Here is a 22,302-nt window from a genome sequence, read left to right as displayed (position 1 = left end):
TACACACAGGCACATTTCGAAATCATTTAGTTTGGTTCAGAATTTAAGTTAAATTCTGAGATTCTGAGGGATGGATAGCTCCATTCTCCTCAAGGTGCAAAAGCCATCTTCCATGACTGCAGCGTGAGCATGTGCTTCCTGCCTCTCACACATGTGGACCAAATTTAAAAATAAGAGACATACATAGATGAAAACCCAATAAATGGCTTTGTCTGGTCTGTCTTTACAGAGAACAAAGCATGTGCATTGGGGCACACGGTGGACAGGACATGGTCTGTTTCTAAAATGTGCATTTTAACAATCAAATCAAACATTCGAGTGTGTATTTAGCACATAAATCTGTTTTTACACTCAAGGAGGAAGTTGTCACATCAGATCCTGTTATTGACTAGCCACTAATTGCTGTGTGTGGTCAGGATTTTCTTCAAAGATTTTACCTGGACAGCATTCATGCTCAGATTGCAAGTATAAACAGATTCGTTGTGGTAACATCTTCAAGCTATTTGGGCAAATTGCATGGTGGAAATTCAAATTCATGTACCCTATGGCTAACAGAAAAAAACAATATTGTTTATTACACAAGGAAAAGTTTAATTAAAATGACTGAATCACTGTGTTCTTTGCTTTTATTTTCAGCCCCCATGAAAACAGCCCAGTGTTTGAGACCTGGAGCCAGCATGACTATCAACATCCGTCCCATATTTTATAACAGTTTCTGAATAAGGCTTGTTGAAAATAATACAAACATAGCACTACAGACTATGTTAAACAATACAATCTGTTTGATAAACTTTTTTTTGTACTAGACATTCTATCTTTTAAATAATAAATGCATTATTCATACAGCCCAGCCACACAAACACACAAACACACACACACACACACACACACACACACACACACACACACACACACACACACACACACAAGGCCTATGGCATGACATTGCCCCCAGCTAAATATCAAGTAAAGTGCTGAAAAATGACAAAGGACGTTAAATGTCTCTTAAACTGCCTTGAATGCATCACACCAATCAAAGCAAGAAAATGTGTAGCTCTCCTAAGTCATTATCAGTGGTTTGTTAAGAGAGGAGTTTCCAGACCGGGCCAGTCCAAATGTCACTTATCAGTAATTATTAACTTATCAATAATTTGTAGCGGACTAATTAATGACTTTACTTTGATTTTTTAATGATTGCTTAATAGCTGTAACGTGTGCTGAGTCGTATAATGTGGAAAACACTTACTTGTCCTAAATTTTATACCTTAATGCATCTTACTTAACCATAGCTACTAATTAAGCCTTAACCTATTTTGAGAAAGTTACAATCCCTATGAACAGAAACAAGACTGTGTTATTGAGACAAGCTTTTGAAAAAAAAAAAAAAAAAAAAAAAACATCTTACCAATGCCTGTGCTCTTAACATTGTGTCTTTGGTGTCTTGTACTTAAATGATACTGCAATATTTAATCTATTCATATAAGTTGTATGTCCATGCCTTACCTGATTATCATACACTATCATCAGCATGCCACTACGCTCTCACTGACACTCGTCATCTTGCATACATGTCCATCCTTTTCCCTGAATAACTGCATCTACTGGAACCACTTTGTTCTTTACTGTTTACAAGCTTACCAGACTTAATATTAAGAATGTAGGTTCTGACATTATAGTTGTTAAATTATGCATAATCCAAGTACAAGACCATATATAACAGCGTGGCTTTTGCGGATCAATTTAACGTCTCACAAATCAAAATCTGCTGTTGGGCTGTTATGGAGTAACTGTTACATTGTGCAGGATGTTAAACAGGCAAATCACAACATTTGAAACCTTTGATTTTCCCCTTCGATGCTTTCTTAATTTCCATCCACTTTGCACTAATTGTACTGTGTGCAGCCCCCACAGATTCATTTTAAAGTTTGTGTTTTTTTAATCTTCTCACACTTGAAGCAAATAAGGCTTCTTATCATTCCTGCTGACTCTGCATTTTTTGTTGTCTAACCAAAATCAGTACCTCTGAAAAATATGAAAAACTACAAGCACCAGTTCTCAATATTAAATGTCTTGCACTGTTAAGCACTTACCTTAGAGTTGGTTTATTGCATTGAATGTTACTCTTGAAAGCAACATGAAATATGTGTGTTACTTTAGATCGGACAAACAATATCATTTATATGCTGCTGCTTAGGCCAACGCCACAACCTAGGTGTAACATGTTGAGAAGTACAGCACAGCTACCGCTGCAACAGAGGCTTGGAGTCGCCACAGTCTTCCCTCAACAGAGGTGGTTTTTGTGCTTGAAGAGGACCAGGACCAGCTCCATCTTCTGTTGGTTACTGCCCCCTCGCTTCTTTCCTGTCTGTTTGGCCCATATCGAATTTAATCCTGTCATCTTCTCTGTTTCTCTCTCATGGGTTTTATTTCTCCATATTCTCCATCTTATTTGTCGATGAGCTTGACCAGGCTCTGCCGGAGGTCATTTAGGTCAAAGATCTTGATGTCCAGGATTTCGATGGCCCTCTGGATCTCGTTGTCCATGCGATCCCGCTCCTCCAGCGAGTTACTCAGGTTCTGCTCTGTGTTCTGGATGCGCCTCTCCAGATCTGAGTTGCGCATCTCCATCTCCTGCAATGTGGACGAAGCAGAGAGGGGGAAAATGTTTGAGAGTGGCTCTCTTTGCCCCAGACTCATGTCAGTATAACTGCTGTTGACAGATCCTTTTTAATAACCTCTGAAAGCACGTAGCATGTCTACCTGTAATCTGTGAAGGGCCTCCTCCCTCTCTCGCTCCATCACATGGTACTCTGTTTTCTTGCTCTGCAAAATGTGGATTTCCTGGAGCGAAATGAAAATAATGCTGTCATGACTTGGCTCATCATTTTTAATTTTACATATCTATCATGATTTTCTTGATACCACAGAAAAAAGAACATTACACCTTTTATGGTAGCACTGTTTACCATTGTACAGTGCTACAGTTTGATGTTGTTTGGTAGCAAGATTTTTTGAAACATTGGCATGTTTTTAAGTTAAAGCTTAATCAAAATAAGATGTGTATATTAATATTATTGTTGATATGCGATTTGGTGTAAAGTATCTCTTACAGTTTGCTCAAATGTCTGTGTTTGCCCAGGTGAACTGTGTTATTTTCAAGTGGTGGGTCAGATCAATCAGTGTGTGTTCAAGTGTCATTACGTGATGCTGGTGTGCTGCTTAGTAAACGGTTTGCAGGTGAAGCAAGGACAAGGGTAAGCACAGAATACTAATAATGGCACTTTCAGATCAGCCTCAGTCAACACAACACGACCAGACTGTCTTCAGCACACCTCTCCCCCTCTCTCCCCAGCTCTGGTTTGTCTCTGTAGCATTTCTCTATCAGATCATTTTAGCTGGACGGGAATATTGTCAGTGTACTGCAGCTCTGACCCTCACTCTCCTCACTGTTTGGTTGCTTGTTACTTTTGTGACCTAGAAATTCAACTTTATCCTACTTCTGCACTCACTCTAAGTTGCTCTGGGTTGACTCGCTGCCATTTAGAGCAGACTGAAATGTCATCAACTAGATGAAGGGTAGACATACAGTATCTGTGGAGTTCCTTCTTCATCTGTAATCTTACAGGCAAGAATGGGCATTCAGAGTTTCAGTCAAACACCAGCTTTTATCAAATCTCACAGAAACATGGACTTGCACTATTAATAGAATATTATTATAAGGGTCTCCCAAAGTATGACAGACTCGACTTCTACATGAATGATAAGATTGATTTCTTGTTATGCTGACGAGGAGGTAAATGTTAACTCTTCTCCCCAATCCAGCAAGTTGTTTTGGGAGTTTTAAATTATTGTCATCTCGTTTAAACTTTAGCAAAAAGAGCAGCTACCATTTGAGAACTGGAGCATTAAAATCTAAGGAATGTAGTTTGGATAATGCATGCAAAATCTGCTGCTGATCATTTGCTTCTTTTATGAGGGAGAATCATTTGAGACGGGACAGGACTAGACTTGCCTTTTATCAGGAAAAACAGCATTGGGCTGTGTCTTAAAGTTACTGTTAGAAAGCTAATGTTTTTTCACTACTATCTTAACCCCCAAGTGTTTTGTGTTTTTTTATTATGTTGGGTACACTGGTGTGCAGCACATATTACAGGGTTTTAGATATTACACATTACCTCAACTCAGTCATGTGAGGCAAAAGAACAGCAAGATCCCATACTGATAAAGACTTAATTGAGATAGCTGTTTGAGGACTTTGGGCTTTTGCAATTTTGGGATCAATTCAGGTTTTCATTGTTTTGAGAGTCTACAGTGAATGTCAAAGGACTGATGATTGAGGAACTAACCTTAGTTACTAAAGATGAACTGATTTTATTAAGACCTGCTTTTTAATTTTTCAGCTTAGTAATTAGATTCATGATTTTCCGCTCACTAGTTGATTCAAGTCTCAGTAAAAAAAAAAAAAAGAAAGCATATTAACAAAGTAATGGTTTCACCCTGGCAATATCCATATGGGTCATACGGGTCAGTGTAAGTTTCACATTCTGAAAAAAAAGAGGGAAGAACTGAGGATGCCTTTTGTTTTTTAAGTGATGACTTTTCATGATTTGCATTTATGAGAAGTTTGACGTTTAACCTTTTTGTAAAATATTTCTATTTTGCTGTTACATGTAGCTATAAATTATTCTAATATTTTTCTTCATCTTAAATAAATTTTCTCTTCTTTTGCACTTTGAGAATCTTGCCACTCCCTCCCTCCTGAGTCCAGCTCACGTGGTGACTTGAACAGCAAAAGGACTGACCTCATCTTTGGCCTTGAGCAGGGACTCCAACTCCTCCAGTGACTGGGTCAGCTCATCCTTTAGCAGATCGCTGGGGCCTTGGCCTCCATGGGCCTCCAATTCAGCCACCTTACAACACACACACACACACACACACACACACACACACACACACACACACACACATACACACACAAACAGGAAAATAAGACATGTCATGACAGTGAACCCACAGCTTGGTGGTGGCATTACACCCTGGACTGTAACACACTTTCAAATGTATCAGTTTCAAACAAAACACCCAAGCTGTCCTTTTTTCAAGCAGGTTTTGAAGGGATGATGCACCACTATACAGGACACCATTAATCCAGTCAGGGCTGTCAGAAGCACAGCCTCCTGCCCCAGTGGTGTGACCACAGCAAACCAGCCTCAAAGTCAATGGCAATCTTGCATGTGCTATTGCTCCGGGAACATAACTCTGCTCACATGTAAAAACAAATCTCCCAAATTTGCACATCCTCTCCATAGATGAAGCTGTCCACAAAGTGTGCTGAGATGAGGCTGGTATTGACACATCTACACGATGGCAAGTGGACTGCTCTCAGTTTATTCTGCTTAGCAAGAGGCCCGCTGTGCCGAAGTTCACTTCCTGTCCCATTTAAACTCACCTTCCTGCCCTCTCTGACTCATCTTCCACCGTCTACCCCTGTGTGTCTTTCTCAGATTATCCTAACCCCTACCAATCTATCCACCCTCTTCTATCCTTTCTCTGTCCTGCCCATCACATTCAGCCTCCCCTAAGCCCTGGGAATCCCCCTGACCTCCTCAATCCTCTTTCATGCTTCCCCTCTAAACTTCACTACACTCCTTTCTATCCCCTTCTTTTTCTACACAACCTTTCTACCCAAATATTCCCGTACTGCAAAGTCAGGCCTACAAAACACGGATGCCATTATGGATGAGGTGGAGGCTAATGGGAACCTATCTTTTGTTGTGTTACAGGCTACAGTTACTTAATGGAGGCTATGAGTTGACTGTAATGTATAGAAACAGTGCAGACCTTATAAACCATGCACTAAATCATTGGATTGATAAATACTAATAAAACAGACAAGAACTTCATAAAGAGATTAGACATAAAGACATTAACATATTACACCAGTGATCTCAGTGTACACTTAACACATGAGAGAATGCAATAACCTGCCCCCTTCTAGATTCGACACCCCTCACGCTTCACCCCCAGCAGCAATACTACAGCTAAATGATGAATGACTGAATAAATGAATGAAGGGAAAGAGGAATGAATGGTTTGTTTGTTTCATGTCATGAGGTCCATGGTCCATTCAACATGGGATTACATGATGACACACATAAACAATTGCACATACTAAGCTCGACTTCTGGCATTTGACATTCAAAAAAGTAAACACATAAATTAAATGTCCATCACAGGTTATTACACACACAGCAACATTCAAACAGCTAATGACTCTGCAGCCTTCAGTTTCAGATACAGGCATAGGATCCATCTGAGGACCCAACCCCTAGTTGTAATTGTACTGCGACACACATATTTCTTCAACTGTACCTGCAAATGAATATAAGCTACCACCTAATCTACATCTGAGGCTCCTCCCAAAGCAGCAGGCAGGGCTTGAGACACATCATCATTATCAGGTAAATGAGAATTGAATCCTCACTGCAGTGTCAGCTGGGCCCCATAAAACCAGAACCAAACTAGAAGGACACCTCTAAAAAGGTCCCCGCCTCTGAGGGAGTCTTGAAAGAGAGAGGCTGGATTATTTTTAACCATGCATGCTTGGTGCTAGGAGGAGTGGTTGAAAGAAAAAAAAAAAAAAGAACCGAGAGGCTGCCAGCTCCCTCTGGTGATTTTTCATTTTTTTCCCTAACTGGGGCATTGAAAGTAGGATATCGCTGTCCTACAAACCCCTCTCTCGCTCACACCACCCCAGAGACATGAACCATTTTCAGCCACCTGGTCCCCATCTTCACATAGAGAGAGTGAGAGCTGGTATGAATTTAAGGTCTATTTGCTATTGGGCATCAAAATAGTGAAAACAGTTTCTTGCTGAAATCACAAAGGGGTCGAAAATTAAAAGGTAGGGATCAATACTGTAAAGCCAGGCTATAATGGAAAGGGATTGAGCAATTAAATCACCATATCAAAAAGGATTGTAACTGACAGCCTAAGGCAAGGTGGCTCCCTGAAGAATTAACTACCAGCAAACCTGAAAATACCTTGTATTGATGGGTAGGGATAGGGAGGACAGAAGCACCTGCATCTGCTGGTCAGCCTGAAATGTAATTCAAGAGTAAAAACCTCTAGAGACTCAGTTTGTTTAGATCGAACTTCCTTGCGGTAGAAGCGACACCGCCACGTGCACATTCCACACACAGCGGTGGGTGTGAACCGGCTCGACCAGCACAGAGAACACCTTGATTAAAACTTTGAAGAGAAACGCCTGGGGCAAAAGTCTTGTCAAAAAATGATGAAGTGCTACCAGCCAAACTAACTCATCTTTTCGTTCTTTTTTTTTTTTTCAAACAAACACTTTGACAAGAAGGACATGAAGTGTCTGAAAATGACATGAAAACATGCCTGAGATTTCTGACTCCATCACCAGTGAAAGTTGGAGCAGGAAAGAGGCGAAAGAGAGAGAGCGAGAGGCACTGACTCATCAGCCTCACCTTGCTCTTGTTTGAACAAGGCTTTACTTTTGTACCAACCTGACCGTCTGCTGCTGTTACTCCACGGCTCCAGCATTCATAATTAGCTATAACCTTAACCATCAACTTCTGCCCTGCAGGTTACTAGGGAGTGAATGAGGACAGGGTTACACACAAGGACAAAAGACCTTCATAATGTCGGGACAGAGGAACTACCACTCAGTGAGCAACTCAATATTGTGGGAAGTTCTCTTCTTTGAATTTGTAACATCAACTTCAATAGTTACCTTTAGTTGAAATGTTATAAAAATGTCTCTGAAATTAAAAAGCGAGCTACAGGTGCTCTATATGAAATCTGCTAACAGTAACTGAAAAAGCCTCTTCAATCAAGATCCACCGCTGTTTCCTCCCCCTCTTCATATTTTAGTATTGGGCTATACAATAATGGAGTGAGCATCCATGGACTGAGTATCCTCTAAGGGCCCCTGTATACAGGTCTCTGTCTCAGCACAGAAGAGGGTCCCACCTGGTCTCGTAGCCTCTCTGTCTCCTCCTGATACGCTGCCAGCTGTTTCTTCCACTGCTCCACATTGGCATTAGCCTCATGTAGCGCTGCCACCAGCTTGACATTGCTGTCCTGCAGGGTGAAGAGCTCGGCCTCCAGGTTCATCTCACAGATAGAGCTGAAAGACACACACAGGAGAGTGTAAGCAAACCATAAACAACTGAAATGATATACCAAGAGCCTTTAAATAATATTATCAGAGGTTTTTACTGGTCAATTCACAGAAATGTTTGGTCAGAGAGAGACAACAGTGGACATACACGGTCACAATCAGACCTAAATTTACATCTCGAAAGCATGTTCCACTCATTCTTTGTTTGGGTGAAGAGCATGGCACTTTCTGTAGCAATCAAACCTGACTTTCTATATTAAGGATCGGCAACAGGCACATAACCAAAGACCACAGCAGATGACTTCCTAACTTGATTCCTTGCTCTCTGTTCAAAGGAACTGTGATCAATGAGATCAGATGATGCAGTCTTAAGGTTGGACGTAAACCCGCCTACTCTTGACCTGCTGTGGAGCATGGCTCCCTATCCCTGCTCTATATTTACAGTTAATGGGCGATCGGAGTTGGCATGATAAACTGTCTTGAGCACAAGATTGCTGCATGAGGCGAGTGTTTGTCAACACTGCCAACTGCTATGGCTGGCACTGCAGCAACAACCAACACTGCCTTTGCCAATGGTCTGGAACATGATGAAAACACTGTTGGCCTAGTCAACACAAACAACCTAGCCACTACAAAAGCTAAGAAAGCTTTAACAAGGACCGCAGGCTGCAGCAGTATCTACTGCCCGGAGGAAGACCCATTTCTCAAGTTGAAGAACAAAGCAAAAACATGCTCATTAAAACGTCCTGAAAACAAACATGACTAAAGAATCAACCTGTGAATACTGTGATCTTGGACTGTTTGGTTTTGATTTGTCCATATCAACAAGTCTCTTCAAAGTCATCGCTGTCAAGAGACTAATTCTGACATTCAGAGTCATGAGAGTCCCGACACCATATTCTCCACTAAAGAAGATGTCAAGCTGAGGACACATTTGTAAGCATCAAAGGCACAAAGAGGTGGTAGATAGGGGGCCTGATGAAAGCGTGCGCGACGGCTGCCGCCACAAATTGATCAAACCATCTCTGTCATTAAAATCTGCAATGAGATCCTCTCTGTGCCATAAATAAGGCAGGAGAATTCGGCATTAGGGAGCCTCCTACTTTGTGTTTTTTTTTTCTACTACATTCCCACCACTCTTTGCTAACCTTGATTCTAGTTAGAGGCTTGGGTTTTGAAAAGCTTTATTCTTTTATCCTTCATTCTCATTTGTTTAAAGGTTAATCCTGTTTGATGTTCTTGGGTCAGAACTTTTGCGATTTGAAAAATCTGCAAAAGTAAATTAGCCCTTTCCCATTTTATGATTGTTGTGGTCATACTCGACAAAATGCATTAGAGACTGTAACTAAATGTCTTGCTGAGATTTTGTGCAATTTGCAGGTCCATGAAGTTCTCTCATCCTTGCATCCTTGATCCCATGCCCTTTTTATCAATCTGTGCTTCTACATCTACAAAGCTTGAGGTTATCCCATGGCAACAGTTTACCATGGTAACCACTTCAGGAGCAGCTTTCTGTCGTAATAATGGAACTGTGGGGTGTAAAAGCATAGTGGGTGGCTCAGCGGACTGAATGAAGGCTTGTTTACAGGCTTTACTTTACATTATGTAGTCAGCTCATTAGCAATAGCCTCTCTCTGTCTGGTTAGTGCCAAAGAAATCTTAATAAATTAAATGGCATTTAAGTACAATCAACCCAAGAGAGGACAACCACATTAACTGCAATCAGTAACATTATCCACTAGATCACTTGAAAACTATAACACAAAATATGATTAAGTTCAGCATCTTTTAGAATTTCTTTGCAGCCATTATGAAGGTAAGCAGACATTTTTTCCCTAATTTACAGAATGTAGTTTTAATATTGTAATTCTCTACAATGATGGTGATTAATTTCTTACAATTACTCATATTAAAATTAAATAATGCCACAAATCACTCAAAATGTCCATTTCTCTCAAACATGTCGCTGATAACTGTTTCCCCCCCATAACTCTGATAGGAGGGGTGAGGGGATGCCATTCCCCTTGTTAGCAAAATGACAAAAACGCATCCCCTTTGTTAACCTGCCACGATGTCTCCCCATCACCTAGTAGCAGAGAGAGTGCAGGGGCAGAGGGATTGTTTAGTTGAATGTGATAGTCTAGTCTGCCTGAGTCACTGGTCCTTTATCTGACTGAGATTTGTGCAAGTTAGAGTCTGTGTCCCTGACCCGCCTAACTCTGCTTTGTATTGATAAATCCATGGCACTGTCCATGGTGCTGAAGTTGTGGTGTTTTTTCTCAGTACCTCCTTTCTGTCGGTTTTGTCTTGTATATATAATATTTTCTAAACAATATACTATAAATACTCAGTTCTTCACTATATTGTAGCCTATACAGAGTAGCAACGTGTAGTCACAGAAGAGCAAAAGGATCATCAAGACACACTGCTCCTTGTAATATTCCTATAATATTCCTTTACTATTTCTGTGATCATTCAGTATCATCTGTGCTGCTGACAGCACAGACGATACCAAGCCACCAACTATAACAAGACATGACAGTAGATAAAGTTTTTACTACAGATGTTTGGTGAGACCTGGGAGTGGAGCAGGTAACATGACTGAGCAAATTAAGCTGCACTGTCCACATCACACTCAGCTCCTTCAGTTACAAAATTTGAGGTAAAGTTTAAACCATTAAAACTACAGTGTGTTTTGAAAAATATGCATGGTTAAAATGCTTAATATTCACCACATCCAGCAAAAGAATAGACCCACACAAAATATGTATTTAGCCTAATAGCATTTCTATTAAATCGAAATTATAATCACAATTATAACATCAAGAATTAGTCTAAGAATTTAGATGGTACAAAATTAACTTAAAATAGCACTGCTTGTAGTGTATGGTACAAAACATGAGAAAACCCTACCTGAATAAACTCAGTCCGCTGCATAAAATTTAAAGGTATATTTACTCCTTACTTTAATACAGACTTATAAAAAAGACAGTTGTAGTAGGGAGAAAAGGAAGATAACAGAATAAAATGGAATTGCAGAATGCAACAATGTCCTTTGGAAGGTGTACATTGGTGTGTGTGTACAATGTGTGTGTGTTTGTTGGTGGTGTGGGAGCAGGGGGATGCTCCCATTGGGCCACCCCCCCCTGTTAAAATAGTAACAGATAACCTAGTCGTGAGCACCACATTTGAGAGTAAAGCAGCTAACTCCAAAAAATACTGGATGAAAAACAAGCAAACAAACGTCAAGAAACTTTACTCCTAAACAACACAAAATACATACAAGCATTTCGCATTAGGAGCTTTTTATGCTATTGAATTATTTTGAGAGGGTGAGAATGGATTCAGACAAATTAAATGTAATGTCCATTCTCTGTGTTGGTGTAGTGTGTGTGTGTGTGTGTGTGTGTGTATATGAGTGTGTGTGCATGTGTGTAAATGGGTTACCCTTCAGACAGCATCTTTTTAATGCGCTCTTTCTCAGAAGACAGGGTGATGTCTGCGCTTTGGCTCCGGAATAGCTTGTCCTCAGGTCCGTTCACACACATTACCGGTGGAGACTGGAGTTCGTCTGAGAGGTCCTGAAAAACACAATTGTAAGGGGGTGACATCACCTCTTTAAAAAAAAAAAAAAAAAATCCTTACTTTTTAGACCCAATACTCCCATTCATGTCAACTGGAAGCCCAATACAAATTCTCTCAACTGATCACAGCTCAAATTAAAATGCACAATTAAAGTACAGGTACAGCAGAAGTACTTTAAAGACTTGAGTAAATAAACTGTCTTGGGTCTTGATGGATTCATGATGGAGGAGTGAGCTGTGCAGACCTGCTGAGCAGATAGCAAAGGTGTCTGTTTTGCTGTGATAAAGTAAAGATAAAGTGAGCTTCAACTACATAAAGGCTGCAGCTATGGGCATCCCTTTATGTGTTATTGGCCTATCACAGCAGGTATAAAATAAATAACTTGATGTGCTGATGTGCTCCAGTGACAGAGAGAAGAAAAAGTTACACAGTGATAGATATAGTGCAGCTTTAAACACTCATACTTCTTGTTCTTCAAAGTTTAGTATTTCCAAGGTCAATGATTTGAGTGTTAAAGGGTTTTGTTTGTTTGTTTGTTTGTTTGTTTTTTGCAGTGGTCGAATGGTACCATGTGGTTTTTCATAAGTCAGTGAATGAAAGTAGGAAAACAGCTGAGAAAGACTCACCTGTGAGAACTAGAGAAGAGATCCATCAGGTAGCAAAACAGACAAAAAAACATGTCATCTTCACATAAAACATATCATATGTAACTTGGCAAATCCACAAGTATATACAGCTCTGTGTCATCAGCTATGTTTTAGTTCAGTGCTACTTGTCAGGACTCAAGTACAATTAACTGATGCGGTTTGCAATTTTCTAGGGGTTTGGGTTTTCCAACGTGTTCATTAAATGGCTAAGCGTGCTAGACGTGGAATGAAAGACGCCATTCGGGATCTATTCAGCCATAGAATTAAAAAGAAAATGGGCATTTTTCTCATGAGCAGGCAGATGAAGCTGATGGATAATTATTCTTTATTGATCAAGAAGTGGCTCCAGCCCTGAGCTGACTACATTTTCATCATTACGCCAGTCAGAGGCGTCTTGGTAGCAGTAAGTAGAAAATGCGGATACTGGCGTACTGTGCACTGCTGGGCGGCTTGGGATAATTTTACCATCGTCCTAGTTTTCCTCACTTTCTCTTCCCGTGGAGACAAGTGACCCAGCTCATCCCTCTCTTACCTTTCTTCCCTCTCTCCATCCTTCCTTTGATTCAGTTGCAGCAGCCTACAGGAATGCTGTCAAATAGCTGAACTGCTGCAAAGTAAGTTATGTAATACAGGTACATTCATCTGACCTGGCCTTTGTTCACTGTGTACCAATACTCTGGAAAAAAAAAAAACTCACTTGGTGTTTCTGTGGATTGCACTGACTTTTTCACATTTACTCTTCCTGTTTGATAACCAGAGATGTTTGAATTGACTTAAAGAAACCACTTGCTCTACTTTGGTATTGACACCTGTAGTTTTTCTGCAGTGTCCCGCACCTTCTGCTATATTCAAGACAGGACTGAGCTCACCTGAGGAGCAGCGATGCTGAGGGCTGTGTTGGCCAGTTCCTTATCCTGCGACTTCTCCCGTGCCAGACGAGCTGCATCTTTCACCTCCTTAAACTTCTCTGAGAACTTTCAAAAGAGGACAAGTGATGAAATCTTTCAGGCAATGCAACATGGAACTGATCTCGATGCTTTGTTTTTCATGTCTGACTTCAACTGGAGTGTGATTCCAAAATGTAATATGTTTAACTTTGAATCGAGTGAAAAAGGCTTGGGGTTTAATTTACCTGATGCAACTGCTGCTCCGTGGCAAAACCCAGACCATACACAGTGTTGGCCCTGCTGTCAGCCCACTGGCCAAACTTCTGCGATGTCTTAGTGAACGTCATGCTGGGTGTAATGGTGCAGTTGATAATTGCCTGCAGATGCAAAGATAAGAAAGCAAATGATCGATTCACGTGGGGGCTTACAACTCAGATTTTTGAAGATGTTATTTTTGAACACCAGGCACAAGAATGTCAACAGCTTTGCCCACTGAACACAAAACACTTTGACTATGGCACAAAAATAAAAAGTCTGGAATTTTTAGATGGTACTTCTTTCACTAACTGGCATATTTTGTGCCCCAACATATGCGGGGTTTTAGTGCAAAATGGAGAAAATCTTTTGTAAAGACAGCCCCTGATGTTCACTGCTAAATATTTCCAAAGTTCAAATTATTCAGTCATCTAAATTAAGCAAAGGTTTTTACTTAATAAATAATTGTGTAAGAGAGTAAATGGCAGATGTCTCCATTTGGAATATAAGCCAATTCAAATATCACATGAAAGCAACAAATGCTGACCATTTTAACATTCCCTCTCCTCTGTCTAATTTTGAGTCATTGTTTGAACGCTGTACCAGTCGATGCTTTATCAACAGTGGGACGCACTCTATCCTCATATGCTTGATCAAAAAACAAGAAACAGAGGGAAAACATCTGCACTTATAACTGCGACATCTGTTGAGCATTAAATCTCTATTGTGAGTCCTACAGAGGAGAGCAAACAGATGCCAAGCACTTTATCCCTTGAGATTTTATAGATGAGTTTGTTTCCTCGTGATTATCATTTTCCATCATGGGCAACATCAAGAGCTGTGTCACATGACAGACTCTCATCTTTCACATGGACAGATGAAGAGCAGAAGGAACATTAAACTCCATCCCTGAATAAGAAAGTAGCCAGCAGCCATAACACACAAAAGTGGCACAATGGGGCAGACTGAAGATCCCATTTCAACACTGAAGCCACAGAGAGGTCGCCGAAGCCACCTCCGTCCCCCCACCGCCACATTAAAAACACACATTAGAGTAGACCTATTTCTAAACCTCTTTATGTCATCTCCAGCATTACAATAATGTAACTGATTTAAAATCCCAGAATTGCAATGGCGGCTTAGGAATAGGCTTTTTCCTCATTTTCCCTCCAGCAAATGATTACGGGGACTCTGCGGCCTTCGCTTCTGCAGTGACATGTTTGACATAACATGTTGGACGGCGGCAGCAGCAGGGAAGATTATTCTGAAGCCAGACACCAGTCCTGGCGGGATTGGGCTGCTGATCGACCAACTGCCACCCCTCACTGCCATCTGGGAGACAGGAATGTGGGTCAGACCAGAGGTGCTAAGAAGAGATCAGATAGATCCTCCCAGTGCTTGCTGCTGCCTCCTGGCAATCTAAAGCTAAAGGCCAGTAGAAAGATGCTTTAACTCTTGATTTATTGACACCCACAGTGTTCACTGAATATTTCTTTATGTTACATATTTTCTAGTGAAATCACAATTTGTGTAATAGGGGAGTAATAGCTATGTGTAGCTCTTGTGTCTCCACATGTCAAGAATCTCCATCTTAACACATCGTTCAGTCTCATAATCTGTTTTAAATCTCGTTTTCCTTTCAACAATTGAAAGAATCTGGCAGTGGGATGAGATAATCCTACTTGTTTCCAATGCAGTTTGACTTGTTTCAGGAATTTTTCTGGGAACCAGTGTAAATATGTTGAAACGAGGCAGAATAAGGCAGATCAGCCCACTTGCATCAAGAATATGACCCTTGATTCACCAACTTCTGAGAACAAGTTGATTAACACCCGAAACAAGTAGGATTATGTAATCCCATTAGCAAGGAAAAACTCATTTTCAACACTTAATAAGAGACTTAACAACCTCAGATGAGAGTTTTTGCAGAGCAGTGCCTTTCAAGATAAAAATAAACCACACACTACCTAAAATAGCAAATTTTAGATAATTTGAGATACAAACTAAAAATTATTGTAAAGAACATTCATCCTTAAAACAGAATTCCTATTATCCACGTGAACTAGTCTTGATTTATCCACAAAGCAAGCAAAAAAGCCTCTATTCGTGACAAAGCCACACAATCTCCTTGTGATCCAAACAGAGAAAATCTCTAAAAGTAAAGAAATGTTTCATTATCATAGTTATAAGGTTTGCATATCCATTCTAGACCTGTCAGAAATATATTTTCTCTTTTTTATTGTAACACTTTGAGCCTTCTCCATACCTTCAACTGATGTTTCAAGTGTTTAAAGAAAAAGTCCCGAGAGCTGAACTGAGCGGCTGAATTTACACAATTTGATCACTTGCCCACCTTCTCTTCATCATTAGTGTAATCATCACCATCACTGTCATTATCCTCCACCTCACCTTGGTGCCGCCCACACTGATGATGCGGTAGACATTACGGTTAGCATCGTAGAAGAAGGAGACAGTGACGGCATGCTTGCTGGCGGGGATCCAGTTCCTCTTGGTGGCGGGGTCGATCTGGAAGACATGGGCCCGGGTGCTGAAGATTGGCTGCTCCCTGTAGGTGTGAAACAGAGACATGATGATGATGATGATGATGATGATGATGATGATGATGATGATGATGATGATGATGGAGTACGGCAGAGGGAAATTATGTGCATTTAAGGCAAATGCCAATATGAAGCCCTGTAATTGAGCTCCACAAACAATGATTTAGAAGGAAGAGAAGCTCGTTTAGGCAGTAAGAAGCATCAGATAATATTTCAGTGTCTAAACTTTTGGTGTAATCAGTTAAGGAAAAAAAGTACAGACTAAAAAGGAGTTCTCATTTGTGTTCTGTGACAGGCCATTTGAAATTTTGAGCTTTTCCTGTACAGATGCTGCTCAACTTTTACCCCACTGTGACACAGACCTGCTCAAATTGTGCCACTTTCTTTTTGTGATTGCATGGAAAAACCGATATTCTCGTCACGACGGAGCACATCTTGCCCTGTCTTGTCTGACTGCCATTCAGGGACAGATGTTGGAATCACCTTTGGCTCTCTCCCAGTCTGTTTTCCTGCCTCATTTACCAGTCCTACAGAGCTCTGGCTCGGCTGGCATATGATGTTGTCACACTGTTTACTAAAACGCTCTGAACCCTCTCCCAAGTCCCTTTCACCCTCCACCTTCTGCTCTGCTCCTGCCAATGTTTGCAGTGATGTATCCAGGATACGAGGTAAATATATCAAAGCAACAATGTCACCAGTGTTCTAGAAATGGTTTGGCTACTGTCATGTGGTATGAACAGCGAAGCTGAAAAAGGTCTCTCTCCCTCTGCCTCTCCCTCTCCAGTGGTTTTTATTACACATTACTGTGTATTCCCTATTTCAGATATAGCAGACTACACATCACAACATTAGGCTGCACAAACAGGCAACAGCATTTCATTTGGAAAGGCAGTGGACTGTAACACCAAACTGGGAAGACATTTAAACACACTGTAGTCTGTCAAAGGTTTTATGCTGTGTTTAAGTCAGCTCAGAACTGGTTAATAACTAACTCTGTCTTGTGGTGGGAAAAACAATTTGAATGGTCAAACTCTGAATTGAACATTTGGACATTTAGCTGTAATTTCAGAATTCCAGTTTCAGTTGAAGTGATGTTGGAGCAGACAAAGAAAAAAAAAAACAGAGTGCAAATCATCTTTTGTTGTTTATGGTCAGAAATGAATCAACTGAATCATTTTGAGTTTATTTACTACTTCAGCAAATGATGCCACATACACGTTTGGTGTTCCCTCCTGAAGGTAAAAGCAGAGTTTCTACATTTTGCTGGCATCTAATTGTCTGGACTTCTATAATAATGCAATGTTATCACATGTCAGACATTTACAACATGGAAACTACAAGCTGAGTTGAATGCAGCATTAGTGTGTGTGTGTGTGTGTGTGTGTTCTCCCCTTGGCGCAAATTTATTCTCAGCCCAATGAAAGCCATATGACAACATGAATGCTTGCAGCTTGCTGCAGATGAAGTCATAGATCCGGTCAAAGTTCAAGGTCGCCGTGATGGCAGAGTACTCTCAGCGCAGGTAGTAAATCAAAAAACTAAAAAAAAAAAATAAAAAAAAGACCAACTGCATGTCATGGCTCTGGTGTTTGATGGCTCATATGTGAGGACACTGTGCAGTATCACTCCTCCACCAAAAGATGTTACACAACATTTGTGGCACTGAAAATGGATAATATTGATTTAATTAACAACAGAAATCAACAAACGGAATAATATCAAATTTGAGTACAGATTAGTCTGTATACCTCCTGTCTTAGTTGCATCAGAATGTTGCTCTTATATCACAGCCTTAAGGAACCCCTTAAGTTAAGACAAGATTTACTAAGTGGCAAGTTGTCGAGCATGGAAATAGTAAAAAACCAGGACACTGCTTTCTCCATGTCGTGGTGTACATAGCTGAAGCTGTTCCCAAAAGAACTATATTATTTTGGCCAGTCATTGTATATTTATATCTGACCTCTTTAGTGACACACAAATCCATTAATGGTCTATCTCTCTCTCTCTGTACTAGATCATGATATGAAGAAGCAAAACGAAATAGGCTCAGACACACACACACACACACACACACACACACACACACACACAAAAACTCTTTCTCTCTTTAACTCTGTGTCACACACATGCACACATGCACAGTGTTTCAAGGACCGGCTATAAAGATGCTGTGGTGAACAGTGGCATTTTGATGGCTGGCCCACTCAAGTCTGATAAAGCCTGTGCTATAATTCTCCTTCTCATCTCACAGTAATCCTCCCCGTTGTCAGTGGATCTCATGCTCAGCCAGCTTCCATGGCCCGGCCGCCCCTGATACAGTGATCTAGGGTCTGGCTAAGACAGGGCGCCGGGACGGAGGCACTGCACTGTGACCGCCAGCCTCCACTGACTTTGGTCCGATCTGAAGCAGCGGATGAGATTGTGCTGTGGCCCCTTTGGGAGTACACTTTGATAGTTTTGATATAAAGTGAAACTGTGATCTTAGAGTCATCCTGAATAATGACCTTTTGCTAATGTAAGAATTTGACATATAGATGATATTTTCAGGAGCGTGTAATTAAACCTCTGAAGCTAGTAAAGGAGATGGTCAAGTGGCATTATTCATTTTTTAATCTCAATCAGTGATGCCTGACACTGCCACCCTTTTTTCACCTTGAAAATTTGTTTGATTTTTCTTTATAATGGTTGCTGTTTATCTTATGATAATAACTAGCTGGGGGTCTTATACCTCTCGTCATCCCTCAGATGTGTTATGAGGCTCTGCACCAATGCCAATCAGCACAGTGATAGTGACATTCAGCACTTAACAGGATACACACTGAAGCATTGCTCCATTCACACACAATCCCAGCCACTATCTGAGCAGTCATTTCACTGTGCCGTCCAGAAGGTCACAGAAAAAAGGAGAAATGTGATCATCACTCAATTATAAAGTTATTCCATTACCGGCAGGGTCAGGGGATGTGTTGTGACCTTGCCTGAGGTCTGGCGTGGGCGCTCCCCTACTGAATATCTGGCAGCGCTGTTGTGCACGCCCATCTGGTGAGATCACCTCACAGCAGCAGGGACAGGACGACGCTGGAGGCACGTTAGCTCTGTTGCTGTTATCTCCAAAAACATTCCCCAAGTGCCTGCAAGGCAGAGCTAGCAGCGCGCTGACAGACCCAAGGAACCTGCTCAGGTTCACCTGTACCATCAGACCTACAGGCTGCTGTGGCGGGGTGAGACCGTGCACTTTCAACCCCCTACGTTACATAATCAAGACATGTGTATATGTATGTGCATATATGTGTGCTCTCGCATTTACAGCTAAAGCAACAAATAAATGAGGTTTTGAGAGTCTCTTCCTTCCTTAATTTGATGTATTTCATGTTGAAACAGGTCGTTGAGGTGGGACTTAACACCTGCTGGTTCAACATGATGTCACCATGAAAGACAGACCGTTTTCCAGGATGTGGGAGGAATGGGATCTTGATATTAAAATACAAAAAAATAGAATTTAGTAAATGAAAATCCTTGCATGGAATATTGGCTACAGTCAACAACGCTTTTTTTTTTTTTTTTTAATTTTGTTGTGATTTTAAGTTGTACATGCTCCAGTGCTATAGCAGGTGCATGCACATGTGTGAGTGTGCATGTTTCTGTGCGTGCTCTTTTTGGGAGTGTGTACGAATGCAGAGTGAACTGGACAGTGGTCTCTCTTTTTAAGCATCTTCAGAGACTGAGGCTTCATCCTCGGCAGATGGATGTGGCCTACAGGGCTTAATAGGGGTTTGTAAGCATAACAAAGCCTGATAATAATGATTGGATGGAAGCCCAGGCTGCACCTCAGGATGAATAACCCCACTAATTCCTGCCACACTTCCACACTATCTACTACAGCGAATTTCTTCTTTTTGCCTATGTTGTGGTTTATCACACTGTTTTACACACACTGATAAACACCGAAAAGATCAAACCACGAACATCTGACACTGATTTGACTTTTAGAATTGGAAAAAGGCCAGATTTCTTTTGTTTTTCTCCTCCTTTTCTTAGTACAGACAGTATGGCTGTTTGCTACAGTGTCAGATTACTGCATCAGTGCTGCAATTTTAATTTCTACCAATTTTAATAAGCAGCCAACACAATTATCCATGGCAGTTTGCCGCTGTCCTAATACGGTACTTTGTGTTTTACTTGCCAGTTACTACTTAAGCAGGTTATGTAGTGCTTATTAAACTGTAATGACAAAGACGACAAGACACCGATTAAACAAATTAAACAAATTGCATTGCAAAGAGTTTAAATGACCAGTTTCCTGCCATGTGTATCTGCGCCAAGACTCCCTCCTCTTTTTAAAATACAGCTGCAATAGAATTACCACAAAGTATGGATCAAATATTCACAAGTCTCTGGCGTGCTATGATAGCTGTGCTATGGGAAAACAGAAAATGACCTGACTGCTTTAATTCAATGGATAAATCAAGCCTCAAGTGGTTCTGCTAGCCATCACTGCGTTATTATATTACGCAAGGCTGGCTCTTTTACACGTAAAAAGAAACCACAACATTGCTCCAGACATGCTCCACAGCAACAGCTGGCAGTTCCATGACAGAAGACACTTACATCTGTGCCATTAATGAAAGACCTCTATTATAACATTGTGACATTATATTCCTGTAATATCACTCATTCTCGAGTCAAGGCAGACTTTCCCAAGGACTGACCTCGAAGAACAGGTGCTATTCATTTCAGATGTACATGTGTGGTTGACATTCCAAGGTCATGAGAATAAGAAATTAAAGTATTGGGGGGATCACTCAGACACACAGGCAAGCCAGTACATGTTCAAAATCAAAGCTGCTTACCTTTCTCTGTGGTGAGGAAACATCTTACAAGGTGACTGAGACTTCTTTTCTATGGAAGAAAGGGGAGAGAGAGAGAGAGGGAGATAAAGCCCTGCATGCATTATTTCACCAAGTAGCCTGGATGTGTTCTCAGTGCACAGACACTGTAAGGAGAACAAACATTGAAAATTAGGCGATTTGTTCTCAGTGTAGTTTTCAGCCGCAGCCAAGGACACGGCTGTCTCCCATTGTGTTTGAAAGTAACAACTTTGCTGTAGTGTTCAGTGTAATTAGAAGGGGTGATAATAAGCCAACAACACTCACCCCATGTCGATGTAAAGCCTTGATGAGGTTTTGTTCTATCTACTAATTTTGCGCTGAGGCTGAGGCTGCTGCTGCTGTCCCGGTCTCCTCTCTTTGTCCGAGTCCGGGGGAAACGAGATGCTTTATTCCCTGTTTATTCTCCAGGGGGGATTTCACTGCAAAGCGCTACAGTATTTGACTACGGACAGTGTGTGCTGCAGCCGGCTCCTTTTGCAAAGTGCCGGTAGCTGACAAGTGCTCTTCTTTGTCTTGGGGATGTGAGTCCGTCCGCTCCGGTGGCGGCGGCGGCGGTGGCAGCAGCGGCGGAGCCTGGAGAGTCAGGAGGCGGAGGAGGCAGAGCTGACCTCGGTGACAGAAGTGGCCGCAGTCCCGCCCGCGTCCATCGCTCGGCGACAGGAAGAGGAGAAGCAGCGGCTGCCTTTCTTTCCAAGTGTTTGTCCCTGCGCTCTCAGCTCCGCTTGGTGTCAGAGCTGTGCTGCCTGCCGCTGCTGCTCTCCACTGGTCGGACTCAGCTCTCCAGACGGATAGTTGCATTCAACAGCCTGACACTGTCAGTAGGCTACCACCTGCTGGCTCCACCACTGTAACACTTACACTGTGTTGCAGAGGGGGGGACAGTGTCGTTGACGTTTTTCCCCCAGCTACAACCAGCAGCCTGCATGGAGGCATTATGTCGGCATCTTACACACTTAATCTGGTAATGGTAGATTCCAATTACTTGGCTCATAAAATATCTCCCCTGACGAAATACCTCAGTAACACATCCATATAGGGAACTTAAATAGGTCTTAACAGCTGCACTGTGAGCTGTATTGCTTTTTTGCTATCATATGCCTCTGGTACTTCTAAGTCTGATAAAGGATGTGCAACAAAATATTGGAAAATATATCATTTCAAATGCTGCCTTTGATTAGTGTTTCTTTTGCTGTGTTTTGTGCATCTTTGCCTACCCCTATTCTGTAAAGCACTTTGTGTTACACTCCTATATGAAAAGTGCGCTATATAGTTTATAATAATGATTTTATGATTATCATTATAATTATTTAAACATCTGTCACTTTTTTT

General features: G+C 41.3%; 1 protein-coding gene across 2 annotated transcripts; it reads right to left on the bottom strand.

Annotated features, from left to right (window-relative positions):
- Window positions 1–920: 920 nt before the first annotated feature.
- Window positions 921–21,468, bottom strand: LOC115374587 (homer protein homolog 3). 2 transcript variants are annotated; one of them, XM_030073565.1, is made up of 11 exons: window positions 21,238–21,468; window positions 20,935–20,983; window positions 15,933–16,089; window positions 13,514–13,645; window positions 13,251–13,355; window positions 12,361–12,369; window positions 11,597–11,730; window positions 7,999–8,155; window positions 4,803–4,910; window positions 2,761–2,841; window positions 921–2,631 (listed from the first exon to the last, which is right to left on the bottom strand). In XM_030073565.1, exons 2-11 carry the CDS (start codon window positions 20,955–20,957, stop codon window positions 2,446–2,448), a joined length of 1,092 nt encoding a protein of 363 aa, XP_029929425.1. In that variant the 5' UTR covers window positions 20,958–20,983; window positions 21,238–21,468; the 3' UTR covers window positions 921–2,445. The 2 variants fall into 2 exon arrangements, with proteins under 2 accessions (XP_029929425.1, XP_029929424.1); XM_030073564.1 differs by lacking the exon at window positions 12,361–12,369.
- Window positions 21,469–22,302: the final 834 nt, after the last annotated feature.

This window comes from Myripristis murdjan, chromosome 17 (assembly GCF_902150065.1).
Source record: "Myripristis murdjan chromosome 17, fMyrMur1.1, whole genome shotgun sequence".
Taxonomy (NCBI): domain Eukaryota; kingdom Metazoa; phylum Chordata; class Actinopteri; order Holocentriformes; family Holocentridae; genus Myripristis; species Myripristis murdjan.
Note: the sequence above shows the minus strand (reverse complement) of the source record. Positions and strands in the feature narration are given on the sequence as shown.